Source organism: Phalacrocorax carbo, chromosome 7 (genome assembly GCF_963921805.1).
Source record: "Phalacrocorax carbo chromosome 7, bPhaCar2.1, whole genome shotgun sequence".
NCBI classification, from domain to species: domain Eukaryota; kingdom Metazoa; phylum Chordata; class Aves; order Suliformes; family Phalacrocoracidae; genus Phalacrocorax; species Phalacrocorax carbo.
Window position 1 is genome coordinate 4,319,260 of NC_087519.1, and position 23,526 is coordinate 4,342,785.

At 40.3% G+C, this 23,526-nt stretch overlaps 1 protein-coding gene across 5 annotated transcripts in view; it reads right to left on the reverse strand.

Moving 5' to 3' along the window:
- ASB7 (ankyrin repeat and SOCS box containing 7) overlaps positions 1–23,046 on the reverse strand; it is a 31,845-nt gene extending 8,799 nt beyond the window's left edge. The window contains exons 1-7 of one of the 5 annotated variants that reach the window (XR_010373703.1): positions 22,840–23,046; positions 22,037–22,131; positions 16,442–16,538; positions 13,022–13,282; positions 5,412–6,017; positions 2,937–3,103; positions 1,526–1,594 (exon numbers count right to left, since the gene is read on the reverse strand). Coding sequence is in view for 3 of the 5 variants with exons in the window: in XM_064456119.1 (XP_064312189.1) it covers positions 5,412–6,017; positions 13,022–13,232 (817 nt within the window). In the remaining 2 variants the exon portion in view is untranslated. Of the gene's footprint in view, positions 1–1,525; positions 1,595–2,936; positions 3,104–5,411; positions 6,018–13,021; positions 13,283–16,441; positions 16,539–22,036; positions 22,132–22,272; positions 22,478–22,829 lie in introns of those variants that run through there. The other 4 variants (XR_010373704.1, XM_064456119.1, XM_064456120.1 and 1 more) reach the window with 4 other exon arrangements.
- Between the last annotated feature and the right edge of the window lie 480 nt (positions 23,047–23,526).

Genomic DNA, 23,526 nt, shown 5'->3' on the forward strand with positions numbered 1-23,526 from the left:
CGTTCAAACCAGGCTGATGTATGGCTGGCAGCAGCTCAGTTCCTCTAGAGTATGAGAATAAGTATTTATATCCACAGCTAACTATTAAAGCCATCCCGTATTTCACTACTGTGAAGGAACTCAGCTACTGCCAGCAATTAAATTTAGTTACAATTTTGTTGGCTTTTTTGGGTGGAGATTAAAAAAGAGCATTAAATTTATCAGGTGGAAACTCACACCCCACCAGCCGAGACACACTGATGAGGATGCACAAACAGGACCATACTGAAAGGACCCGATCACCTAGTAAATGGCTGTTGCTGAGCTGAACGGGAATTCAGCTGCTCGTTGCAATAGGAGTAGGTCTAAGAGTTTAGGAAATGCATTGACTTGTTCTCTGTAAAAACCAGCAGAATAACTAAAGAGGCTGTTTGGTTTTCCAGCATTCAAAAAGCCAGAAAAAATCCAGCATCTAGAATCTGCAAGTCTGAAATATTAATATAAGACACGCAGGGCTGAATTTAGAGAGAAAGAGAATTACAGTGTGTTCAAACTCTCTGAATCAGTATCTAGACTCAACAGGACAAAGAGAGCTTTTAATTCTCTTTAACTGGATATCATACAAATTATTTTTAAAGTTCTAGTTCAATTTCGTGTTCAGTCTGCCTCTGTTAGAACACTTGAGCTTGAAGTATGTTTTCATTGCTTTTTGAAAAATAATTCTCCCCAGTGAGTTTTAGATGTCTGTTAAATTTCAATATTTCTGGTGTGGCAAGTATGTACCGAGGACGAGTGTGTTTTGGACTGAGAGTTCATATATGGAAAAGCAGAATGCCAGTAAAGCTCAGCGTTAAGTCTAACAGGTGTATTTAGCAATTAAATTAAGATTTGAATATACTTGTATAAGGATTTTTTTAAAATGTTTTGTAACATTTCTATAAAATCAGTCTTACTGAAACTGCGAGGGAAATTCAGCTAAGAATTTCAATACCATAAAGTTTATTTATTTTCAGGAGACAGTAAGTCAAGTGCTCTGAACATAAAGATAGGCTTAAGATGCATTGTTATACTCTTTTTAAGTTATAACAGAGTACAGCATAGGTGTGCAAATGGGAGCGGGGGTGGCTGTACTTTACATGCCACATGTGAAAATACAGATTAAATTTAAAAAAAAAAAAAACAAACAAAAAATAGGCCTCTTCAAAAAGACTCTTCCAAAGTATACAACTGTAAATAGATATATAAAAATGATTCAATGGCTGAATATAAACAGTCAACTGCACTCTGATTTAGTAGCTACATTTTTCAATATCACACTAGGCCATTCTGAGTTGAGAGTTAAACAATTGTTTAAAAGATAGCTTCCCTCTTTCTAGAAAGAAAGAAACAAACAAACAAACCGGGCTACGTTTTTATAAAGGTATCAAAAACTATATTGGTCTTTAGCAAATAGGTACCTGCAATCTGCAGAAAGTAATCATTATTCAGACAGGATTTGTTTATCACTGATCCAGCTAAAACGAAAACGATAAAATAACCCGCTTACCCTAGTTCCCTGCATAACTCTGGATGACAAAGCAGACCACATTCACTAGTGCAAGATTTCCAGCAGCACCTAAGGAAGCAGACAAAGCTTGCAATTCCAGTAAAGTTCTTCTATGTTATAACAAACATGAAGATATTGTTTCCTTTGCAATTATCCACTTCAAAAAAAAGTAGAAATCTACTTAACTGACTATGACACTTCTGTATTCATAAAAGTCTAAACTATGCAGAGACCCTTTTTAAAATGTTCTTCCAGTAAAAAAAAAAAATCCTAGTAAAAAGTTCTTTTTACTTAGCAAAGGAATAGTGACAAAGAATGTGTAAGGATTTCCTTAACAGGACTTTTGTCTAATTATTTCTGCACATTTACAGTGCTATATAAATCTAAACACACAGTTACCTGCTCTAATCACAGCCAAAGCTTTGCCCTTTGAAAAATCAAAAGAATGCAGATGAAATATTTGTAGTTCAATTCATTTGCCAACCTTTAGATCTAGTTCCAGATCTGAAATGAGTTGCTTGATACCTGTTATCATATATGCCGTATGACACTACTGTGGCCATATCCACTTAGCTATTCGCCTCGATGCAGAAAAACAACTCGCATAACTAGTCACAGGCTCTCTTGTCCGCCACGTTACCGAACAGGGATTAAATTAAATGAGAGCTACAGGGAGGGGGAAGGTTTCAAGCTTTTCTTACTCCCCTTTTTGAGATCATACTGAATTTCTAGTATCTTAAAGTTTATTTAAACGTTTAAGTATTTTTCTAATACTTGCATTTTTTCCTACCACCAGCATTCTCTTCAGAAGTTTTAATATTCTCAAATCCCGTTCAACCTCAGCTTCAGCATAAATCATTCCATCCAGGACTGTAACCGCACACGTTAATTCTGCAGACATACACACTACCAAAAAGCCGCCTATATGTATCTCTATCTTCATATACATTATATACAAGCATCTCTATTTTAATTTTGCATTAGCATATTCCAAGCTTAACCCATTGACACTCCTGAAGAGGCAGGTACAGATCTCATAAAACTGAAGCATTACACTGAAGTGCTCCATGACAACTCTTTATCAGATGTTCTCAGGTAGTATGGTGGTTGCCAATAAATGCTTTTTGGAGTAGGAAAGTGTAATACAGATAAGGAAAAGGAAGGTGATTAATGAAATCATTAAGCAATTTTAATCTTCAGTATTGTTTTTTCACAGGGAGACTTTATACTCATTTTTGTATTATGAAAAAGAGAAGGGGGGGAAGACATGAGTGACCGTCTAAACACCAAGTCAACTCAGCATGAAATCTTTGTTTTTCCTAACTTCCAGCTTCATGCTTAAATACTGAGACACAACTACAGAATAACTTCCTTCCTCTTGGAATTATTCTAGGAGCAAAGGAATCTCTACCTGTAACCAGGAAGAATATCAGACCTTCAGGGTCAAACCCCAAAATCCAATATCTTCTTGCAGACTCTCAGGGCCAATACTGAGTATTTCTGAGAGCTTGGTTTCTTGCCTGTTATTCACAACCGGGGACCTGGGCTAAAGGCCGCGATTATTACCGATTACAATACCTACCAAAACAAAAAGAAATTCACATATGATGTTTTCTGAGGAACTGAAACTGTACAAATATGTTTTCCAAGTATAAAAAAAATAATAGCTACTTACATCTTACATGCAGACTGCTAAACAGTATCGCATTTATATGATGCATGCAACTGTTTTCACTTGAAGACAGATTGGTTTGATAACTTTTGTAATTCAAATGTATTAATCTTTAAGCTTAAAAATCTTAATCTACTGCAAAAGGAAAAACTAATTCCTGTTTTACCATCAAACATACTCTTTAAAACTTCAGATGCACATGTAAAACTTACAGCTACGGATTTCTATATTAAGCACTTAGTATAATGTTTAAATAAACAAACTAGAAATTCCTGTTAAGCCCCATGACCACAGCGCTGTTAGAAATTTAAAGAGATAATTTCAAGAAGATTTCCATTAGAAGAATTATCTAAAATTTACGTAAATTTTTCTTCTAGTAGATACATATTGCAATAGACTCAGGAGCAAGATTCTTCCCCAAAGTGCTGCAGCGTGAGATCTCAACAATTCTCTGCACACAGTCTGCTCTAATTGGGAACTCCGCTACCAAAATCCCAGCTTGCTCTTTATCCATTTCATCTCTCCTACACCATCTTATTAAGTGATTATTCATTAAACTGTGGAAGACAGTGTTTGGATATTTATAATAAGGGCAGCAGAGTTTGTTTATAGCTGTTTGTAAACATACATTAATAATAATTTTGCTCAGAAGCACAAAGCTGAAGTGTTTTTGTCAGCACTAGTCCTCCCTGCTTGCCCAGTTCTCCCTCCGTCAGCACAAAACTGGGATAGTTCCAACACTCTTACACTGGCCACAAATTTAAGCTACTTTTTTTTTTTAGCAGAATTTACTTCTCACTTAACATTAAAACCTTAAGGTATGGAATCTGCAACCTAAAAGTAATTTAAAGTACCACTTTCCAACTTTCTGAATTAGTCTTTAGACATTGAGGAAACACTTAAAGCAGTCTAAGCTTTCATGCTTACCGGTACGTTCTAAGACTGAAAAATTGCAAGTCTGGATATTATATCATCTAATAACAACCCTGAAGGTGCTACTATATAGTGAGAGGCTTCTAAAAATGAAGCCAAAAGAAAAGCTTTTGTATGAGAAGGGGCAGGCAAATTAAAACATAATCGATTAGTTGCTTGTGTTTCTTATTAACAACTTCCACCTTTCCAAAAATTTTCTTTAGATTTCAGTTAAAAGCAAAAATAACACCACAAATCATGAAGACAGAAATGAAATTTCAAATACTTTTTTCTGTCAGCTACTGACATCAGATCTCAGCTGATTCACCCCCAGCCCACACTAAATTCCAGTTTCTTTGCAGAGTATGTCGGGTGCTTAATTCTCGTTAAAAACTACCACATCCAAAAAAATAAAAGGAATCGTAGAGGAGAAAAGCCTGTATTAAATGCTCCATCCGCTGTAGCACAAAGTTCATCCTAGTTGGATGATAATTTATCAGGCCATCTTAACATGTTTGAATTAGCAAAATCCTGCTAATTGCTTATCAGCAATTCCTAAATGCTTTAGGCAATACTATAATTATGAAACACTATTACAGCATTCAATGTTGAACGAGAGAAGAGCAAACTTTCAGTAGATCCAGTATAGCAAAAACCGATAGTCAAAAGCGACCAGAATATTAGGAGCCTAATACTATTTTTAAATACCAGAAGTCATGACAAGTTCAAATCTCTTTCATATTTCAAACACATGAACAAAATCAAATTGAAGCTACACAGCACATGAAAACCCTTCAAGTTGCATGAAAGAACTATGCTATTTTGTTGTCTGCTGTGGGGAGAGAAGGAGAGAGAATGGGGGGAACACAAAGCAGCAAAAGCTCTTTTCTGCCCTAGTCATAGTGCAAGATGAAAAAGCCAACAACTGCAGGGTATTTGCATGGCAATTAAAAAAAAGATAAAAAATGCAAAAGACACTAAAAAAACCCCCGAACAAACAACAAACTAAACCCCCAAACCCCAAACATCTTATGTGCTAAGGCCATTAATAAAATGAGATTTTACAGTTCACTGTTTTAAAATGAATGCTTCCTGTAGATATTTAAACAAAACATACTTAACACTAGCACCTTTGCTGAAAGAGAGATTCCCTGTACCACAATCCCTCGCCTTCCCAGAAACTTTCTAGTGCATTTAAATAGCATTAAGGGGCAGAGAGGAAGCATTTTTTTCTGGGGCTAAATTCAAAGAAGGCTTTTAGAGGACACTGTGTCCTGTGATTAACTTCTCTTACATACATACTTGTCACTTCTTGTAAGAAATCCAGACAGGGTCGGCTACTTCCAGAAATACTTATTGAAACAGCCAGTGGGGTCTGTCCTTCATAGTTCCTTGTGTTAGTGTCTGCTCCGTAATTATACAACATTTGTGCACAAAGCACATCATCTCTAAGAGCAGACAAGTGTAAGGGTGTCTGTCCATCTTCCAAGCGACCCAAGTTTGTATCCGCCCCTCTCTGAAGGAACATTCGGCAGTAAGAGTGATTGCTTTTGATCACAGCGTATCGTAACAGGAAACCATTTTGAATGTCGATGTTGGCATTGTGATCCAGAAGGATTTTCACACAGCTTGACCTCTCTCGGATAATGGCCAGCTGAAGCGGTGTAGTACCTTTATCACTGAGCGGATCAACCTCAGCCTTGAACTCCAACAGGAGCCTGACAAATGAGTCTCTGCCATAGTGGGCTGCTACGTGCAGGGGAGTCCAACCATCGTTGCTTTTTGCATTAATAATGTCACTTCTATATTCAGATTCCAACATCAAGCGTGCAATCCTCGCTCGGCCATGCATGGCTGCATAATGCAGAGCAGTGAAGCCTCCAATTAAGTCCTTAACTGTGGGATCAGCTGAAGTTAAAATAAAATAAAAAAATAATTAGAAGGCATTACAGTAATCCAGTGCTGCAGAAAAATAATCAAACGGTTCAATGTTAGTCTTTTCAGCATGAGAGGATTTTTTGTACTTCAACCTATTTCTTGCTTTCATAAACATGCTATTTTTTTAAAAAAATCAAATTATATTTAAGAAGGAGTTACACACACAAAAAAAGGCTTCTTTCATATACATATGTTTCCATTTGACAAATAGTTTTCCACATCTTCCTAGCACTCTTAGGCTAATTACTCAAATCTCTCTGTCCATCCAGTTTTCCTTCAGCTCTACAATATTACATTTCTTTCTCAGTGTTCAATTTTTTTATTTTCCCTTGTGTTGCTTCTTGGTCTTAAAAAGAAGCATGTGTAGAAACATCTGCTGTCCCAAATTGCGGATGTTTTGTGGTCTGGCAGGATTGTATTGTTTTTAGGGTGTAATACTGTATTAGGTAAAATGTTTCTCTGTGGTCTGCAGGATTTCCAAAGCATGTAGGATATATGTTATTTTAGATTATCTTGATAAAGTCTGTTTTCAATAGATGATGAATCTGTTCTGGATTTATAGTTTTACAAAAATTTAAGATTTTACAAGAATGTAAGCATCCACTTATGGAAGGAGTCAGGAAAAATATTAGTGCAGGATACGAGAGATTATACAGATTATTCCCCCCACCACCCCCCGCCCCCAACATGGCACAAAAACTCAGTCTGATTTATGAATTTAAAAATTATCATAATAACATCCATTTACTTAATTTAATTTCCTCAATACACCCAGACTTCTAAAGCAAGTGACTATTCCCACGTACCAAATTAATTACCGAAGGAAAGGCGCCTGCCTCGTTACCGTTTCTCAGCTAGAGAACAAGTCAGGCTGCAACATTTCTCCTTCCACCATCCGCAGATGCTGCCTGTTGGACGCTACAAGGTACAAACTGCAGTTTGGAAGTTTGAGGCACTTTCCTAACCTAAGTCTCATAGCTGGAAAAGAGAGACACTCTCTGCAGAAGACACTAGCCTTAAGTAGACACATTTTCAATACTCCGTATCTATTGAAACAACTGCTGGGGTCTGCCCTTCACAGTTGCTTGTGTTGTTGTCTGCTCTGCAATCATACAACATTTGTGCACAAAGCCCATCATCTCTAAGTGCAGACAAGCGTAAGGGTGTCTGTCCACCTTCCGTAACCTTGACAGCCCCGTCCTTGCACCCCAGCATATGGAATTCTTTTTAATTTCCTCATCTACACATATCGTGCTCAGAAGGAAAGCAGCAGTGGTCTGGGGTGGTGGGGGGGAAAGGACACTGTGACCACAGGGGTTTAAAACAAGCTCAGCCAAAGGCTAGGAACACCCAATGCTCACACACATTGCTCAAGAGGAGCACTTGCTCTCCTGTACCACGTAGAGAGAGTTTTCTGCTCAGCTGCCACCACACTCAAACAGGAGAGGTAAAGAGAGTGGGAGATGCCAATTTCCTTCTCAAAATTCAGACCTGCTGTAAGTTAAGTTCACAATACGATATAAATTGCAAGCTAGTTTAGTCTGAACACACAGAGGTGCTAACACAAAATAACAGGAATAAGCTTCCCGATACGGACCTGCTGTCACCATATTCAGGTAACACACCGAGATAGACGTCATGTCAAAATAAAAGGTCTGGCAAGGAGGAGTACAGAATACAGCTGCAAAGGTGATCCAGCAACTTTAAGGATTTTTTAAAATCTGAGGAGTGAGGGAAGGAAAACAAACAAACAAAATCCAACACACAAACTAATGCAACCTGACTACACAGAGAAATAAAATGTAAGAATTGCCTCTAGTGTACAGAGTTGGAACCTAGAAATAAGGAGAGAAAGATTCAGGAAAGTTTTGTCCCTTAGCAGTGACAGCCGCCTTAGTCTTCTGTGAAAAGCAGAAGTTTCAGCAGTCTGTAAAGTTACACTAACCTGAGTTAAAATAATTGACGAAGCATCCACAGGTTGGCAGGAAAATGAAGTCAGTGACTGAATAGGTGGTTCCTAACCTGCACTGTGATGATGTCCAAAATATAGCAAAGAATCAGTACAACCCACAAAGTCAATAAAGACAAAGATACTATTTCAAAGTGATGCTTGCTGCTCCCAGGGTCTCCTTCTTCGCACTGCTCAGACTATTCTAGATTAGCTCCTGACTGGTGGTAAGTAAAGTAAGTAGCATAAGCATGAGAATTAAGATGCACGTGGATGATACATTGTGAGAGGCAGAATTAGGGAGAAAGACGGACATAACAGAAAGGAGACAGCAGCAGCGGGGCCATTTAAAAAAAAAAAAAGGTAAAAAAAACAAAAAAAAATTCATGTTGTGCCTTCTCTCTTCCATGCTGCATAGGGCATGCAAGTCAATCATTTCTACCCCCCAGCTGAGGTACAGAATACTGCTGCTAGCCCGTTTAGCCCCTACTTTTTCCAAATTCAATCAGGTATGCCCCAAATTTTGTATGTGCATGGATATGCATTTTTATACAAGTTGTTATAATCCAAACCCAACAATTTAATTGCAACATAAGGATGCCCTTTACCTGTGGTTTTAAGTACCTTCCCATGCCTTCCCTACTCCCAAAATTTCATTGCTTTTGACCACTAAAGTGAACCAAAAAACCACTAAGTCATGTAAGAGAAGCGTATCAACAAAAATAGGAAAAAAAGCCTTTCAGATGGGCAACCAAGCAACACAACTAACCTTCCAAAAGAAACTTAGTAGCAAAATGTTATGATAAAAATATTGTAATTACCGTTAAGATTATGGATTCTAGTGAGCCAAAAGCATCAGTGTCCCCCTTGATTAAGGAAACAATTTTACCAAGACCAAAACACCCGTTGCCATTCAGTCAATGTTTTGCTGCCATCTCCTGGAAAACTTTTGAACTTCACAAGGGGTTTTAGCAGGAGTTGGCCCTGCATTACGTTGCATACGATTTCCATGCGTTCAGACCCTGTGCGCTAGTCAAAGTAATGCTACAAAGCTGATGTCGCCTTAAGAACTTGGGTCGTTGTGGGGTTTTTGTTCGTTCGTTTTTTAAAAGGCTTCAGTATTGGGATTATGCTGTAAAGTAACTCTCTTCCCCTGGAACACCGGCAAGGTAGAATTTAACTGGGAATGAGTCTCACCTTACCGTTCAGAATATGCAGAGTGGTAAAAAAAAGTACCTGGTACAAGCATATTTAACTAGGAAGCGACGAAGCCAGCACTTCTTTACCTTGCCTCCACCCTGACTGCAAAAAAATTATTCCTTTTCAAGCTTCCCGTCAATTTGGGGAGAGCAGAATCTAGAAACACAAACAGCTGCATCTGGTCACTTCTAATGTTCTTAAATATAAGGCATTAATATAATGGCATAAACCTTGACCTGCTTATCAAGGGTACTAAATTACTGCAATCAAGCTCACCTGAGATTGAAAGTTTGCAACACTGAATGATATTCAGATTAATTTTATTCCACGTTAAAGTTGGGCACCTAAGCTAGTCATTTAAACTCTACTGTTAATTGAACTCCCTTCTAATACTGTAATCTAGAGGATATACAGAACCCTAAACAAGAGTCGAATATTTTAGAGTTTCAATTTACAGCTCAGTGGGACAGCTTCCCTTCTTCCTTGACACCTTCATTAGCTCACTCTATCACAGTCTAATTTGGGAAGCCAAGAAAGCAACGCTTCTGGCTTCATAAAGTACTTTTATTATGTCAGGCTTACTTCCCCCAACTAGGGCTTAATTCTGACCACACGGTTTAGAAACATGGTTACATACAGCTTCTGTTTTGAATTTTCTAGGACAACGTTGATGCAGAAGACCTCCAGGAAAGCATAACTGTTCACACACAGAAAGACTTTATGAGCTGGTTTAGCAGGATGAGCATTTGGCATTCTCTATTTTCTCCCAGATTCTCCATGACCTTACTAGAATTTAGATACCTTGCAGCCAAGACTGAAAATAAATAAATACGTCTGTTTGGCTACTTCTTTCTGTTACTCTTCAATTTCTAGGAGCTTTAGTGAATCATTTCTTTACTTTAATACGAGTAACCAGAAACTGTCCTGCTCAATTAGTATTGAGAAAATATCAACAAGGGACAGCTAACAACTACACACTTTCAAGTATTTAGCTAGTTGTAATGTTAACAGTGGTGGTTGGAGATTAATAAAACATAGTTCTTGTCCAGCGCCTCAATATGACATTTTGAAAATAGAAAAAAAAAATACACTAGAGGGGAAAAAGGCTTGCTATGCAAAAATCCAAGATTACAAAAAATTATACTCCCTATTTTTGTGTTGCCTTCATGTTGAGCTTTGTGACTCTAGATTGTTTCTATGGATGGAAAGAGCTGGCTTCATAGAATCCTCAATTTATTAAAATAGGAAAAATACACTAAGAAAGTCAAATTCACTATTTTTCAAGAAAACTAGGTTTCTCCATGGTTCTCATCAGCTTTCTGCATTTCATCACTTGCTAAAGAATACTAATTATCTGACCTAGTAGCTCTGTATCTAGTTGGCATTTCTGCTGGCTTCATCCTTTAGTCTGGACTGGTTTTTTATGCATTTTCCCCATCTATCTGTGTCTCCTTGCTCAGCAGATAATAAAAAGCTTCCTCTTGTTCTACCACCTCCACTCAAATCAGCCAATCTGCAAGCACAGCACTGTCCTCTGGTTCTTTTCTTTGCTGGTGACCAATGATGGAAAAGAAGAAAAAAAGCAAAAGCAGGAGCCAGCCAGGTCATGACTCCCATAAGAAGCTACCTTTTATTTCCAGGTCAGTGACCAGATTCCTTCTCAGCCTTCATAAGCCAAACTCCATCTCCATCCCACTACCAGGCAAGACTGCATCAGTATTCTTCCAGCATCTCAGATCTGAAGCACATCACTCTGGCCGCAGCAACAGCCCAGTGCGGTTTTCTCATTCCTGTACTATGAAAATATTTCCAGCTCTGCTAAGAATCTTCTTCCCACTAGACAGCCACAACTATCACCAGGTGCCCTCTCCTTCCCAGTACCACCTCAGTTCCCTCTTTCCTCCAGAACTCCATCTACTCCATCTCACTATCTTCTTTATTAGTAATATATAGTCAGTTAAATACTCTGTTTACATAAAAATTCACACCAGAAAATGCAATCTTCCTTCACCCCAGTATCATTTTGGTCCATAGGGATTAAGTGTCAACGTCAAAATAATCCACTTCTTGAGAGGGAGAAAGGTGGAGACTGTGTGAAGAAAGGTAGACACAAACCTCTCACTAATGAGGCAGGCATGATTAACTCAGCTTTTAAGAGTCAGCTCATTCACTGCTTAATAGCTCATTTGTGACATTATTATGTTTTAAATACTCATTATCTTTTATGCCTCTGTTTTGAGGGAAAACAAGGCAAGGCACAAAACAGTGCCAATTTTCTGAAGCGAGGTTCAGCTACAGGAAAGCTGCCGTAGATGACTAACCCTCACACTATTTGTTACTCAACTTTCTAGTCCTGGTGATTAAATGCTATACTGCTTCCAGAACAAGGGTGTTTCATTACAGGCAGTTTTCACGAGGCATCAGATTCAGGTGGTACTTGGTATAGGAAAGAGTAACAACAAAATAAAAACAAAATACTGCATCAGCAGCTATTTAATATCAAGGCGTATATAATGAAAATACATCGGAATACATAAGGGTTTTTTTTCAGATCATCTTCAAGTTTACAGAGCTAAAACCATCATATTTTGAGACTTACAGCCTAAAAATTTCAATTTATCAAACTGAAGGCTTGAGATTATCCACATGTATCACATTTTAAAAGTAGAATTTAAAGTTATTTATTAGTGCAATTTAGTAGCTTTTTTCCCCCCTCCCAGTAAGGACACGAGGGTTTACCAATATTATATGGTTACAATCTGTAGTAGGTATATCAAGTGGGTCCAGTTGTTCAGGCTGTATTTCACCACTGCTCTTAAGGAACGTACTGCTAATTGTGCAAATAGCACAGCCTATTAATGCCATTCAATTTTATGGGTGATTCATAAATCAGACAAATACTGCGACACACATAAGGGGTCCATATGGCCTCAGATATGTAAAGCATCAAAAAAGATTATTTCCTGGGGACTGAAAACATCTTAGTTCATAATTCATTTGATAAAGACAACGCTAGAATAGAGTATGCTGTTCTTTAAGAGGGCTAATCAGAACGTGGAGAACATCTACTGATTTTTATTCTTCCTCTCCAGTATCCCATTAAAAGATTAAGACTATCCATTTCTAAAACTTTAGGTCGCCTTGAAAGAAGATATAGCAAAATGAAAAAGAAATTCTAGCGATACCATTTGAGGGGTAACAATCATCACCCAAGCAAGTATATCACTTAAACCAACAAAACTCAATCAGTTCTTGAAATAAAGCTTCACTACAGATGGATGCAGAAGAGGTGTAAACTCAGCTGGACTAGCTGACACTAAAATCCTTGCACAGAGAGTACTGTTTTCATATAGTTTAGCAGGCTCTGTTAAAGCCTATATGGAAACTTTGTCTTTAATGTGACTTGTTAACTTGCTTGAGAATTATGAAAAACACTTCCCTATGATTTCAATTCAATGACCTGCCTTCCTCTAATAACACCCCCTTAACAGAGAAGAAAAGCCTACAGTAAGTTCTGTAAGTGCATTTAATTTTATAATGAGTCCTTCTGCCCTGCTTTCATAACGCTTATTCATTCTTTTAACAATTCCTAGGCAATTCAGGGAGGGTGGAAGTAAGGTATTAAGATATAAAGCTAATCTATTACCTCATTCATGGAGTATGCATCAGAAGTAAACAGAGATTAAGTACTACTCCAAAGAAAAAAAAAAAAGAGAAAAAAATCAGAAGTAGTCTGATACCTAACCAGTGCTGGAAGCCCTACAATGGAAACTGGGATAGAAAGCTGTGAGACAGGTATCAAGATTTTTCTTTCTAGGCAACTCACCTCCATGTTCAAGAAAAACACGGACACATCTCTCTTTCCCTCTTGCTGCAGAGAAATGAAGCAAGGTCCAGCCATTGGCATCTCGACCATTTGGAGAATATCCTTGCTCCAGCATCTTGCGCACGGTGTGAACATCGCCAGCAGCAACTGCAGCCTGAATCTGCAACTCTTCCTGTAGTTCAGGGTTTCTCCGACAGTGATGGTGTAACATCCTAGCTGAATCTGGCTTTTACAGAGGCGTCATGAGGTCACACTAGTCACCTTGAATCAATATAAAGCATGAATAAATTAGGATTGGAACCAGGAAAGAGATATCCAGAAAAAAAAGTCAGTACTAATGAAAAGCAGTGCTAAGATTTACGCTTTATACGCAGAGCAAAGTCATTTTATACATAGGAAAAAAACAATCACACTGTGGCTAGCAAAATGGTAGTACATGGTTCACATCACTAGACTGCAAAAGAAAAGGACACTCACACATTATAAATAGTAAACATTTTCTTCAGAAACGATAGCATCAAACAACAGTCCACAATTAAAGCGCCTGAGCAATAAGCAAAATGAAATACCCCCAGACCCCAACATTCATTTAAAAATCACAACATGGTTAATACCACTACCTCCAGAGACACTGGTTAAATAAATAGATGATCTAAACTGTTGCATGAAACAGCACTGCATTGCTAGAGCAACTGAACTATGATAGTCTTTTTTTTTTTTTCTAGAAATGTATCACCTCTAAGCTTCAGTGAAAATATTTTCATCTTACTAACATAATCTTTTCCTGTGACCTACTGCACACGAATATGAGTAACATTAATGTTCAAACTGAAAAGTTTAATTTTCTTTTTTCCCCTACTGTTTTTAATCAGAGTCCACTGTCTGTATTTTGGCTCTTGGACTTCCTTATTAGTACATAAAGACTGCAAAGAACCTCCACATTCCAAAAATCAAACACAAAGATGATAATATATGAGACCTGAAAACACATAGGCGCAGTTAATATAGCCCTGTCAAACACCATGAGAACATATACCAGAACAATTCAATTTATAGTTACCTCGATACAGTATATGAGAGAGCTGGGCCAAAAGGCTGTCTAAAATAGCCATTGTAAAGAGCCTAGATACAAGCACACACTGGGAAAGAAAGTGCTATACTCCATGCTCAGTTTGAAAAGCACTCATCTGCAGTTCTACTTGCTACCCAGCTGGGGACAAGACAAAAATACAGGTATTTAGGGATTCTTCCACAGTACACAAAGTCTGTTAAATGTTTACATTTTCACATTCATTGTGTATCATATCCCATTAACAGGTATTCCTAGAATGGAAAGGAATATCAGAAGAAAGCAAATAAGAGCAGGGTCTTAGAAAGGTAATGCTGAGCAACAGGAGTCTCAGAAAATTTTCAAAACTGTCGCAGTGGATATTAACACAGAACTAGAAGTTAAAAAAGAGAAAGAAAAGTGTATTTAGACTGTAAGTTAATTAAGTACAGCATGAGGAAACGTTCTAAAGATGAAAATTAATTTTAAGCAAAGCTTAGAATTTACAGCAACGCTGTTTTATTAGGATGTCAACCCACATTGCCAACCTAAACCTTCTTTTACATAAATATCGTAAGGGTTTCCAGATCCTCGATTCACAGGTCATTCAAAAGACATTGCAATCAACTCCCCACATCCCATTGGGTATTTGTTTTCCTGTGATCCAGATATACACACAGCCGAGAAAAATGAAAACTTCAACCACCGCCACCTTGCCAGCTAAAGGAACAGATATCTATTTGCTCTTCTATAACCTAGTTGTGCCCATCGCAAGGAAGTTATTTATCTGCTCTTGAAGAAATAAAACCTCATAATTAACAGGCAGCTACAATGAACCTATTTACATTGCAAATATGGAACTTACATACAGCAAATGCTGGTCTTTAACATTTATAAATGCTTCAACTTACCATGCATGGCAACAATCACTATTTCAGCGTAGGGTTATGAAAGAAGACTTTATAGCTCAATAGGTCATACATGGCTTAGGTACTACAAACAAAACAAAGCCAGTATGAACTCCGTTATCTGACACTGGAAGAAAAGGGGATTTGCAAACCGGCAACTGCTAACTCAATAGTTCAGCTTTTGCAGCATATTCCAAAATCAAACTTGGTTAATCTGATGACAATGGAAGTATTTCTATTGACTGTAATAAGCTTTTGCTAAGCTCTTTTCTAAACTCCAATTAGCACTTCAGAACACGCTCACCTATAAGACAGTGAGCTTGACTTCATTCTAGATCACACCACTGATAGTGAAATCCCAACTACAAGAACAAGGTTTTTCTTTGGAATTACAGGTGAAAACTGATAGGAGAACCTGACCGGTAAGTATGAGCCAGGGGGAGATCCTTAAAAAAAAAAAAATCAGAGTGTGCCCCTTTGGCCCTACTTTCTGAGTGTGTACAAAAACAAGATGTGGAAACTTTTCTCTCAAACTAAGAATATCCGAGCAAAGTTAATACAAACTTTCTACTGCCATTTTTACAGTCCCTTCTTGTAAAGGACTAATACTTGGAAGATCTCATGTGATCCTGAAAATGAAGGTCAAAGTAGTTGCTCAAAACGCTACAGAAAGTGATAGGAGGACTAAACAGATGAAGAGAAATGGGATTTCTCATTTAAGGGGACAGCAGTATCCCCCCTGCAAATATCTACGAAGACAGTTGGTTAAGAAAAAGCAAAGCTCTTTATATCACACGTCTCAGCTGGTGGGTATATTTGTAATGCAGCATTATAAAAAGTTGGCACTGGCCCCATATGTTGCATGTGACTAGCAGAGCTTATTCAAATTAGCTAGTACTAAAGTACATAAGTACTAAAACATACAAAGCAGAAGACAAAGTCAGGCATAAGCAGCTCCTTTTATCACTTGTGCAGTTTCTGTAAATATCTACTCTTCCATCTCACCCCTATGGCAAGTAATGAAATTCAAATTACAGGAATACTTAACAGTAACATTAAAGGTTTCAGGGTAGTTCTAGGTACGCACCAGCTTTGAAAACATTTTCACTTCTGCTCCATAGACCATTTAAAATTCCTGTTTGCAAATCCCCATTTACACCATCAATCTTTGGAGAGGGAAAGGAAGACTCCTGGAAGTCATTAGCCATTTGGCACTTAATATTTAATGTTTTGCAACTGTAATCAATCTCATTCAGAACACGGTATGCATTTTGATTGCTACATATTGGCTTCCTCCATGCAAGTAAAAAAAAATGAAATGAAGAACTGGGGGTGGGGGGGGCGGAACGTACCTATACCTTCTTGGCTGTAACGATTGTATAGTGCTATGAAAATGGAGGAACAACAACTACTTAATTGATTTTGCAAGCACAACAGGATAAATTCAATGTGTTCCTGAATTACCTTATAAGAGGTTGTCACTCTTTGATGGATGTCCCAGTCTTCATTGTCTTCACTATTCATAATCTTGTGTGCCCATGTGTGTCAAAAGCTGCTGCCCCTTTAAAAAAAGAGATATTTCTTATTAGTTACAAAGAGTAAAAGTGAGAGGTTTACTTACTTGTACTTCGTACCTGTACTAGAACGCTACATTTTAATGCCGTCATGCCAGAAAAGGCCCTGAAGTGCCTTTTCTTTCATTATCAGGCAGTCCTCCAGAGGTTGGGGTGAGGAGAGTTTGCTTCTCCCAGATGAGGAGAAGGCTACAAAGAATACTTGTAACATGAAAATACGGAAAACAAGAGAAAGGAGAGACGTGCTTCTTCTCTTGTGTAAACCTTGAAGGAAAGGTCTAAACTCTTCTCCAAGGATTATGCATGTCTGCTCCTGCTGTGGAACAAGAATGGATGCAAAGGTTACAGCAGGTATTTCTGCCCGACTGCTCAACATCTCCCTGTGGGAGTCAGATGCCAGGAAAAACCTTCAGAATCCATTTAGCTCCTCCCAACCCATTTTTGTAGGGGTTTTTGTTTGTTTGTTTTTTCATTTCCATCCCATCTATGCTTCCCTATCTAAAGAATAAAACCTGACAACATAGAGCATTGACTTCTCTGTCCTTCATCCAGACTTCTAGCGCCACCAGATAGTCATGTCCCCCTCCCGTGACGGATCAGGCTAAAACATGCTGCGTTTCACAAAGAGGTAGAGAAGATGCCTTCACAATTCAAGCAATACCATCACCTCAAAAATCTTCACCCTTTTCTTCATATGTAAAAACTATCCTTTTAGTATCAAGGTTTACTGAACGCCAGTTACAATCCCCATCCAGTTTCCTCCTTCACTTAGCCCTCCTAATCCTCCGTCCTTGCCATCTGCAGTTAACAGCCTCAGTCCCAACGCTTGACCATTTCTCACAGCACTGTCGAGAGCCCGTACTCACTGATGTTCTTTCCCTAATTCTTTGTACACCTCTGTCTGACCTTTCGCTCACTTTGGCTGCAAGCTTCTCACGACAGGACCCCTTACCATGCGTGAGCACCGCAATAATATAATGACTAATAAAAGCATTAATTATGCCTTTGTATAGCAGACCACACAAACCCAACTGTGACTTGTTTCTTCTGCAAATGTGTTGCACCAGCACAATTATATGAACTGTACGGCTTTTAGCTTAAGTTAAAATTTCCGTCACTTAATGCGACATAAAATCTTGCTTTCCTGATGATAGCTCAGAAGAGGAGGATGAAAAAAAGCTCTCTTCATCCCTCTTATGCACATTTTCCAAGAGCTTTGCTTCCCAAGATAAAACATACAAGGTCTGCAGATATGCTCACAGCCCTGCGCAAAATTGCACTGCCATGACCTAATTTGATCAGATTTCTAGCCTTGTTTTTTTGCATAGATGATCACTGGTTAGTTCACCTTTTTTTTTTTTTTTAATTTTTGCATGATTTTCACTTTAAAACCCACACATTTTTTATTAGCTGATGCAAATTAGAATTGCACTGACTTCACAGACTACAGACAAGGTAACAGATTGCTCCACTAAAAAAGTAACAAGCTTTTTTCCCCCCAAAGGAAAATTAGCTGCATATGGCAAGAGTAAGATCTGCAACTTTAATAAAAAGAAGTCACATTTAGTGAAAGTAAAGCTCACTTACTCAATGACTTAACAAAGTTTGCTTTAAATACTAATAATTGTAGTAAAAGTAGCACGCTAAATAAAGAAAAAAGACAAACACCTTCATTACCTATTGATAATGTCTCACGTTATCAAAGACACCTTAGACTTGTCTATATCAATGTGTCACTTCATTAAAGTCACTGCAAGCATCATGTGGAGAATTAGTTCTGATATACATATATATTTGCTTTAAAGAGAGTTCACGGTTGGTACTAAAAGCAAGACCTTATAATGCAGTATTTTGCTCATGCAGATGGCCTAACTGACAGACCTGGCTCCTAAGCCCTAAGATTACACATCCAAGAGCAGAATAAGGCCCGTAAGTTACTGATGTTAGCCTAACTCCATACAACGAGGGAAGTGTTCTACTACACATCACATATAATACGTAGCACAGACCTAATCAGCGCAGAGCCTGATTGTCGTCTGTGGTTGAAGTATTCCAAGGCATTTAAATCAAATAAACAAAAATAGTAAAAAAAGAAAGCCCTGTGGAATAAGGATAATCACATTAGCATTCATTATTCTCACAACCCACTTCTCCCACCCATTTCAAAACTCGAACAAGCTAAATGTGTTCTCACTCAAATGGCATGTTAAAAATGGTCAATATGTGTTTGACAAAGAAACTAAATGCGACTATCATCTTCGTATGTCGCTCAGCTTCCTATTTCAGGAGTTCTTCACACAAGGGAGTAATGCAAACAATCATGTTATTATTTGCGTTCTCATATCACACTCGTAGAGTTTGCAAATAACATGTGAAATACTAAAATTTCACAGAGCCTTATAATCCTGAACATATTTTCTGCTAGATGTTCTATGCTACATCCCAGACAGACATCAAGCAAGGTATCCAAGCGGCTGCGATGAAAATCACCAAGCAACACATGCAAATTGCTGGGTCTGAAAGCAACGAGTTAACAGTGCATGAATCCAAAACAGCACAGAGGAACTGCTACTTCAAAGGAAAGAAGCCTTCACTCTTCAGAAGCGGTCATTAAAAGTTACACGTTTCTCCTCAGAGCTCCTGTAATGCCATCTCGTACCTTGGCCATACTAAATTTAAAAGAACTAAAAGAGTTAATCTACAAGTCCTCCATCAACTTCAGGTGTATGATGCTGACTGGTGTTGTTATATACTCATAAGCAGCTGTTGTGTTGTTACATTCTGCAGGTGGCTGAAACTGAAGTACAGAGGTATCGTTTTACCAACTATTATCCATTTCACAGAGAGGTGGTGAGGTCTGACTTTTGGGTCTGATGGAGAATTAGCAAAATCACCCAGCTCAAGTAACTTCAGGTCTGCAAACTGGAGAGCAAAAGAAGGGACCTCACCTTCAGAAAGCACTGGTAACACATCAGCTATTAACCACCCCCAAAATTCCCACCCGTACACTGGCAGCCTTAACCAGAAGTGGAGCCCAGTCAAGAAAACACTGTAAATCCTTCCAAATCAAGGACCTCAGAGCTAGCACTAAATCTAAAGCTCTCTTTTTCAGTAGAGAATGCTGCATCAGGTTCACAAAGCTACAACTTTCCTCCCTCAAGGTGTGCGCTGACAGACTGCAGGGATGCTCAGAGCATGCTCGGAGATCCTCTTGCACCAAGCATAAAATACAATCTCGCTTCAAACTTACGGCGGCGCTGTTACTAAGTTTTAAACAGTAAAAGTCTGATAAAAGCTTAGCCTGAACAGTAAGCAGTAATTCATAGCAAGCGTTAATGTATCAGTTTGATGTATTTTAATATGACTTGCTATCACTAAGGAATCCAAACACCAATATTTCATAGCGCGACAGAAGTGGAAAGCAATGGCTAGTTCGAACCACATGAAAGTGGTCACTTCAGCCCCAATACTTGTAGCTGATGAACAAAATGAGCGCTGCTTATAGAGTTTATTCTATCCAACAACCTCTGGAAGACTTATATTTGCTCTGTATTTCTTTTTAATGCAGCCTAGAGGAACCCGAGTGGACAAAATTCATTGGATGACTTCAGTGGATAAAGTAAGTTTTTCACTGCAATAGCATCCTTCTGTAAGCAAATGCTGGAACGAGGGAAAACAGCCTCTAAGTCAGCATATTTCCTTTAAGAGTTCAGAATTCACATTAAGGCAAAACAAAACCAAAATGAGTATACAGCCTGAAGATTAAAAAAAATAAACAGATGTGCAACTTTATCTATGGGGTTAGCTATATTTGCAATATGCTGCATATCTTCCACAGATCAAGAGCAGGACTTCAGCACATCATTTATCTCCGTTCCTTGTTTTGACCATGTGCAAATTTCTGCCAGAAGCTAATTCCCTGATTCTGTGAACTCAATTCCAGTCTCTGGGTCTGAATCAAACTCTGCTGCACTGGCATTTCACATTAGGAAGGAGCTTCACAAATCAAATGAAAACTTACATTTCCTTCTGTGAATAAATCCCAAAGATCTGATGACTTATCGGCACCAAGAGGTATCCTGTTGGATTAGCTACATTAACGCAAGCGCCAACATTAGATGCGCTGGATGGGTTGTAAAGAGGGTGTTATAATAAATGAACTTCAGATGAAACAGGTGTGCCCTAACTGCACTGGTAAGTTTGTACTAATGCACAGCTGTCTTGCATATTAGCATAAAAATCCCTCCTAATCACACTGGGCATGTCCACGTGCTCCACTATTACTCGTGGTTTTGCAGGATGCTGCAAAACAACATGGAATATTTCTTCCCCGTACAAAATGCATCTCAGAATTTGTTGCACTTGTGTTGCAGGGGGATTTTCTATTTAATCTTTGACACGTAGCAGCTACTTTTTAACGTATGCTAAAGACACCTATATTAGAAAAATGACCCACCCTTGACCAAGATTGTTGGCAACAGGTACTGCTTTTTCCCCTGCAACTAATGCTGAAAAGTAATTTACTGCTGACAATGAAAAACATTCTGGTACAGTCAATGACGTCTCTGAAAACACGACAAAGACCAGAGGGACCTACATAGAGAACATATTTGCCAAAATAACATAAACTCATCTACATTCAAAACAGATTAGAATGGGTTCGAGACAGACTCTGCATTAAAAGAACACGCAGAAACTCCATTATTTGGAGCACACTAACAGTAGGATGCAGAAAAACGCTGACTGACATCACTCACCCCCCCCCCCTTCTCGAACCTATCTCTTCATCTTACCACATAAACCAAGCAATTCTCCCTACAAACTGCTCTCCCCCTGAAACGAAACCTTCCTCCTACCAGCAGGATTCAGTTTTTGATGACTCCTTTCGTTTTTCTCCCCTAAGCACCTAACAGCCTGATCTTCTCCTGTGATCTCAACCCAAAAAGTAAGTACTTGTAAACAAACGCCATCCAATTAAATGAATTTCAATTTTTGCAGCTCCGTTACAATACAGAGAAACCCGACCCATGCAAAATGTAGGTATGACTAAAGCAACGTAATGCAATTACCACGACCTACTCCAATAAAGAATTTTAAATCAGAGCAGAAACAGATCCAGTGTTGCACCCATAAATTTATGAAAAGGCTTGAAGAAAAGACCCTTTTAACTACCGAGAATGAAGTAATTTTAAGTGACATTCCTGAGATGAGGAGACACAAAAAAACATTAGTAGCAATTCACCATCAAAATAACGTTTGCAGATTAAATCTAGAAAATGACAAAGCGCTACAAGAAGAAAGAGGAACCGTACTTCAAATGGGCTTCCGAGCTTCCAAACTTTTAAAGCTCTATAGCAAGTAGGTTTTAAGAGAACAAAGAAATCTAATGCTACCTATTCAAATCCATCAAAAACACAACGAGAGGCCCCACTCCCAGGCAAACCGTGTGTCTAGGATGATTTTGAGGGTCTACATGAATTATCACCTTTCTGGGTTTTTTCTGAGTGCTGCTTTCTCTCTTCCGTCTTATTTTGTTCTTTGGAGCCACAATTTTTAATTCTCCTCTAAGGCAGCTTAAACCTAGAAAAACAAAAGTAGAACTGAGCCGCACGGTGACGTAAAAGAGAGACACGGAGAACAAAAATGGTTAATATCAAAGCAAGAGCGGGCCGAAATAGGGAGAGCCTTCAAAAATTAGGAAGAAGAGGGTGATCTACCTACATCGGGACCTCAGGTCGCAGAGGAGGGCACTCTGGGGGTGCTAAAGAGTTGGAGGGACAACGAGGGCAGGAGCGTGCCGTGTCAGACGGGCCCCTCGGGGGCTGAGGTGAACGGCAGGTAGGAGGAGCGGGGCACGAAGTAGCCCAGAGAGCGGAGCTGCTGGGGAATTAAAATCACTCCCTTGCAGGAGTTCGTGCTTCAGGAACCGACAGGCGCACACACATATTAAAAAAAAAAACCAAAAAAACAAAAACCAAAAAAACCCCAAACAGAAAAAGCCGACCGAGTTTCGAGGCCCGGCGGGGGGGGCGGGGGGGCCGGAGCCCGGCTGGCGGGCGGGGGGGGCCGGGCGGAGCTGCCCCCACCCGGAGGGGACGGGATCCCCCCGAGCCCGCCGCGGGGGAGCGGAGCGGGGCAGGGCGGAGCAGGCCGGCGGCGATCGCGGCCGTTGGGGCTGCCCGCAGCGGCGAGGGGAGGCCCCGCGGCGGGCCCTGGGGTCGCGCCCCCCTCCCCTCCCCGTGAGGGAGCCCGGGGGCGGGCGGGGCTCCGCCGCTTACCGGCCGTTACCTGTGTGGCGGGGGGGGGGGGCGGCGGACCCCCCCTGCGCTGCCGCCCCCCGCGGTGCGGAGCGGAGCGGTGCGGTGCGGGGCGGGGGAGCGGCGGGGCCGGCCGCGGGAGGGGGCCGAGCCGTGCGGGGACACTTTGCTCCCAGCCGCCCCCCCCGCCCCCCCCCGCGCCGCCTCGGCTCGGCTCGTTGCGGGGTCAGCGGGCAGGGACTGACCTCTCCCTGAGCCAATCGGGTGCCGCCGCCATGGGCCCGCCCCCAACCGCCAGCCGCCGCCGCGTACGATTGGGCGTCGGAGTGACGGCGGCTCCGCCCATGGCTCTTCCCCCTTGCCGTAAAGGCGCGGGGGAGGGGGAGGGCTTTGCGACAGCGGAGGGGAGTGGAGCGGGGGTGGCTGTAGCGGTTCCGGCGCTTTGACGGCGGAGAGTTGGGCCTTACGGCGCCCCGTCCGCCGGGGGGGGAGGGGCGGGTGAGTCGCCGCGGTTGCCTAGCAACGCTTGCCTAGCAACGGGGAGGGGAGGGTCCCGTATGCGCGCGGCGGTGCGGGGTGACTAAGCGGGGCCGCGAGCTTCCAGGTGGGGAGGGGCGGGGTTTGTAAGGGGTGGTGCTTGGAGTGGGCGGGGCCTGGGCGGTGCGAGGCGGCGGTGGGCGGGCTGAGGGTCTCGGCGCCGAGGGGAGCTGGGCCCACG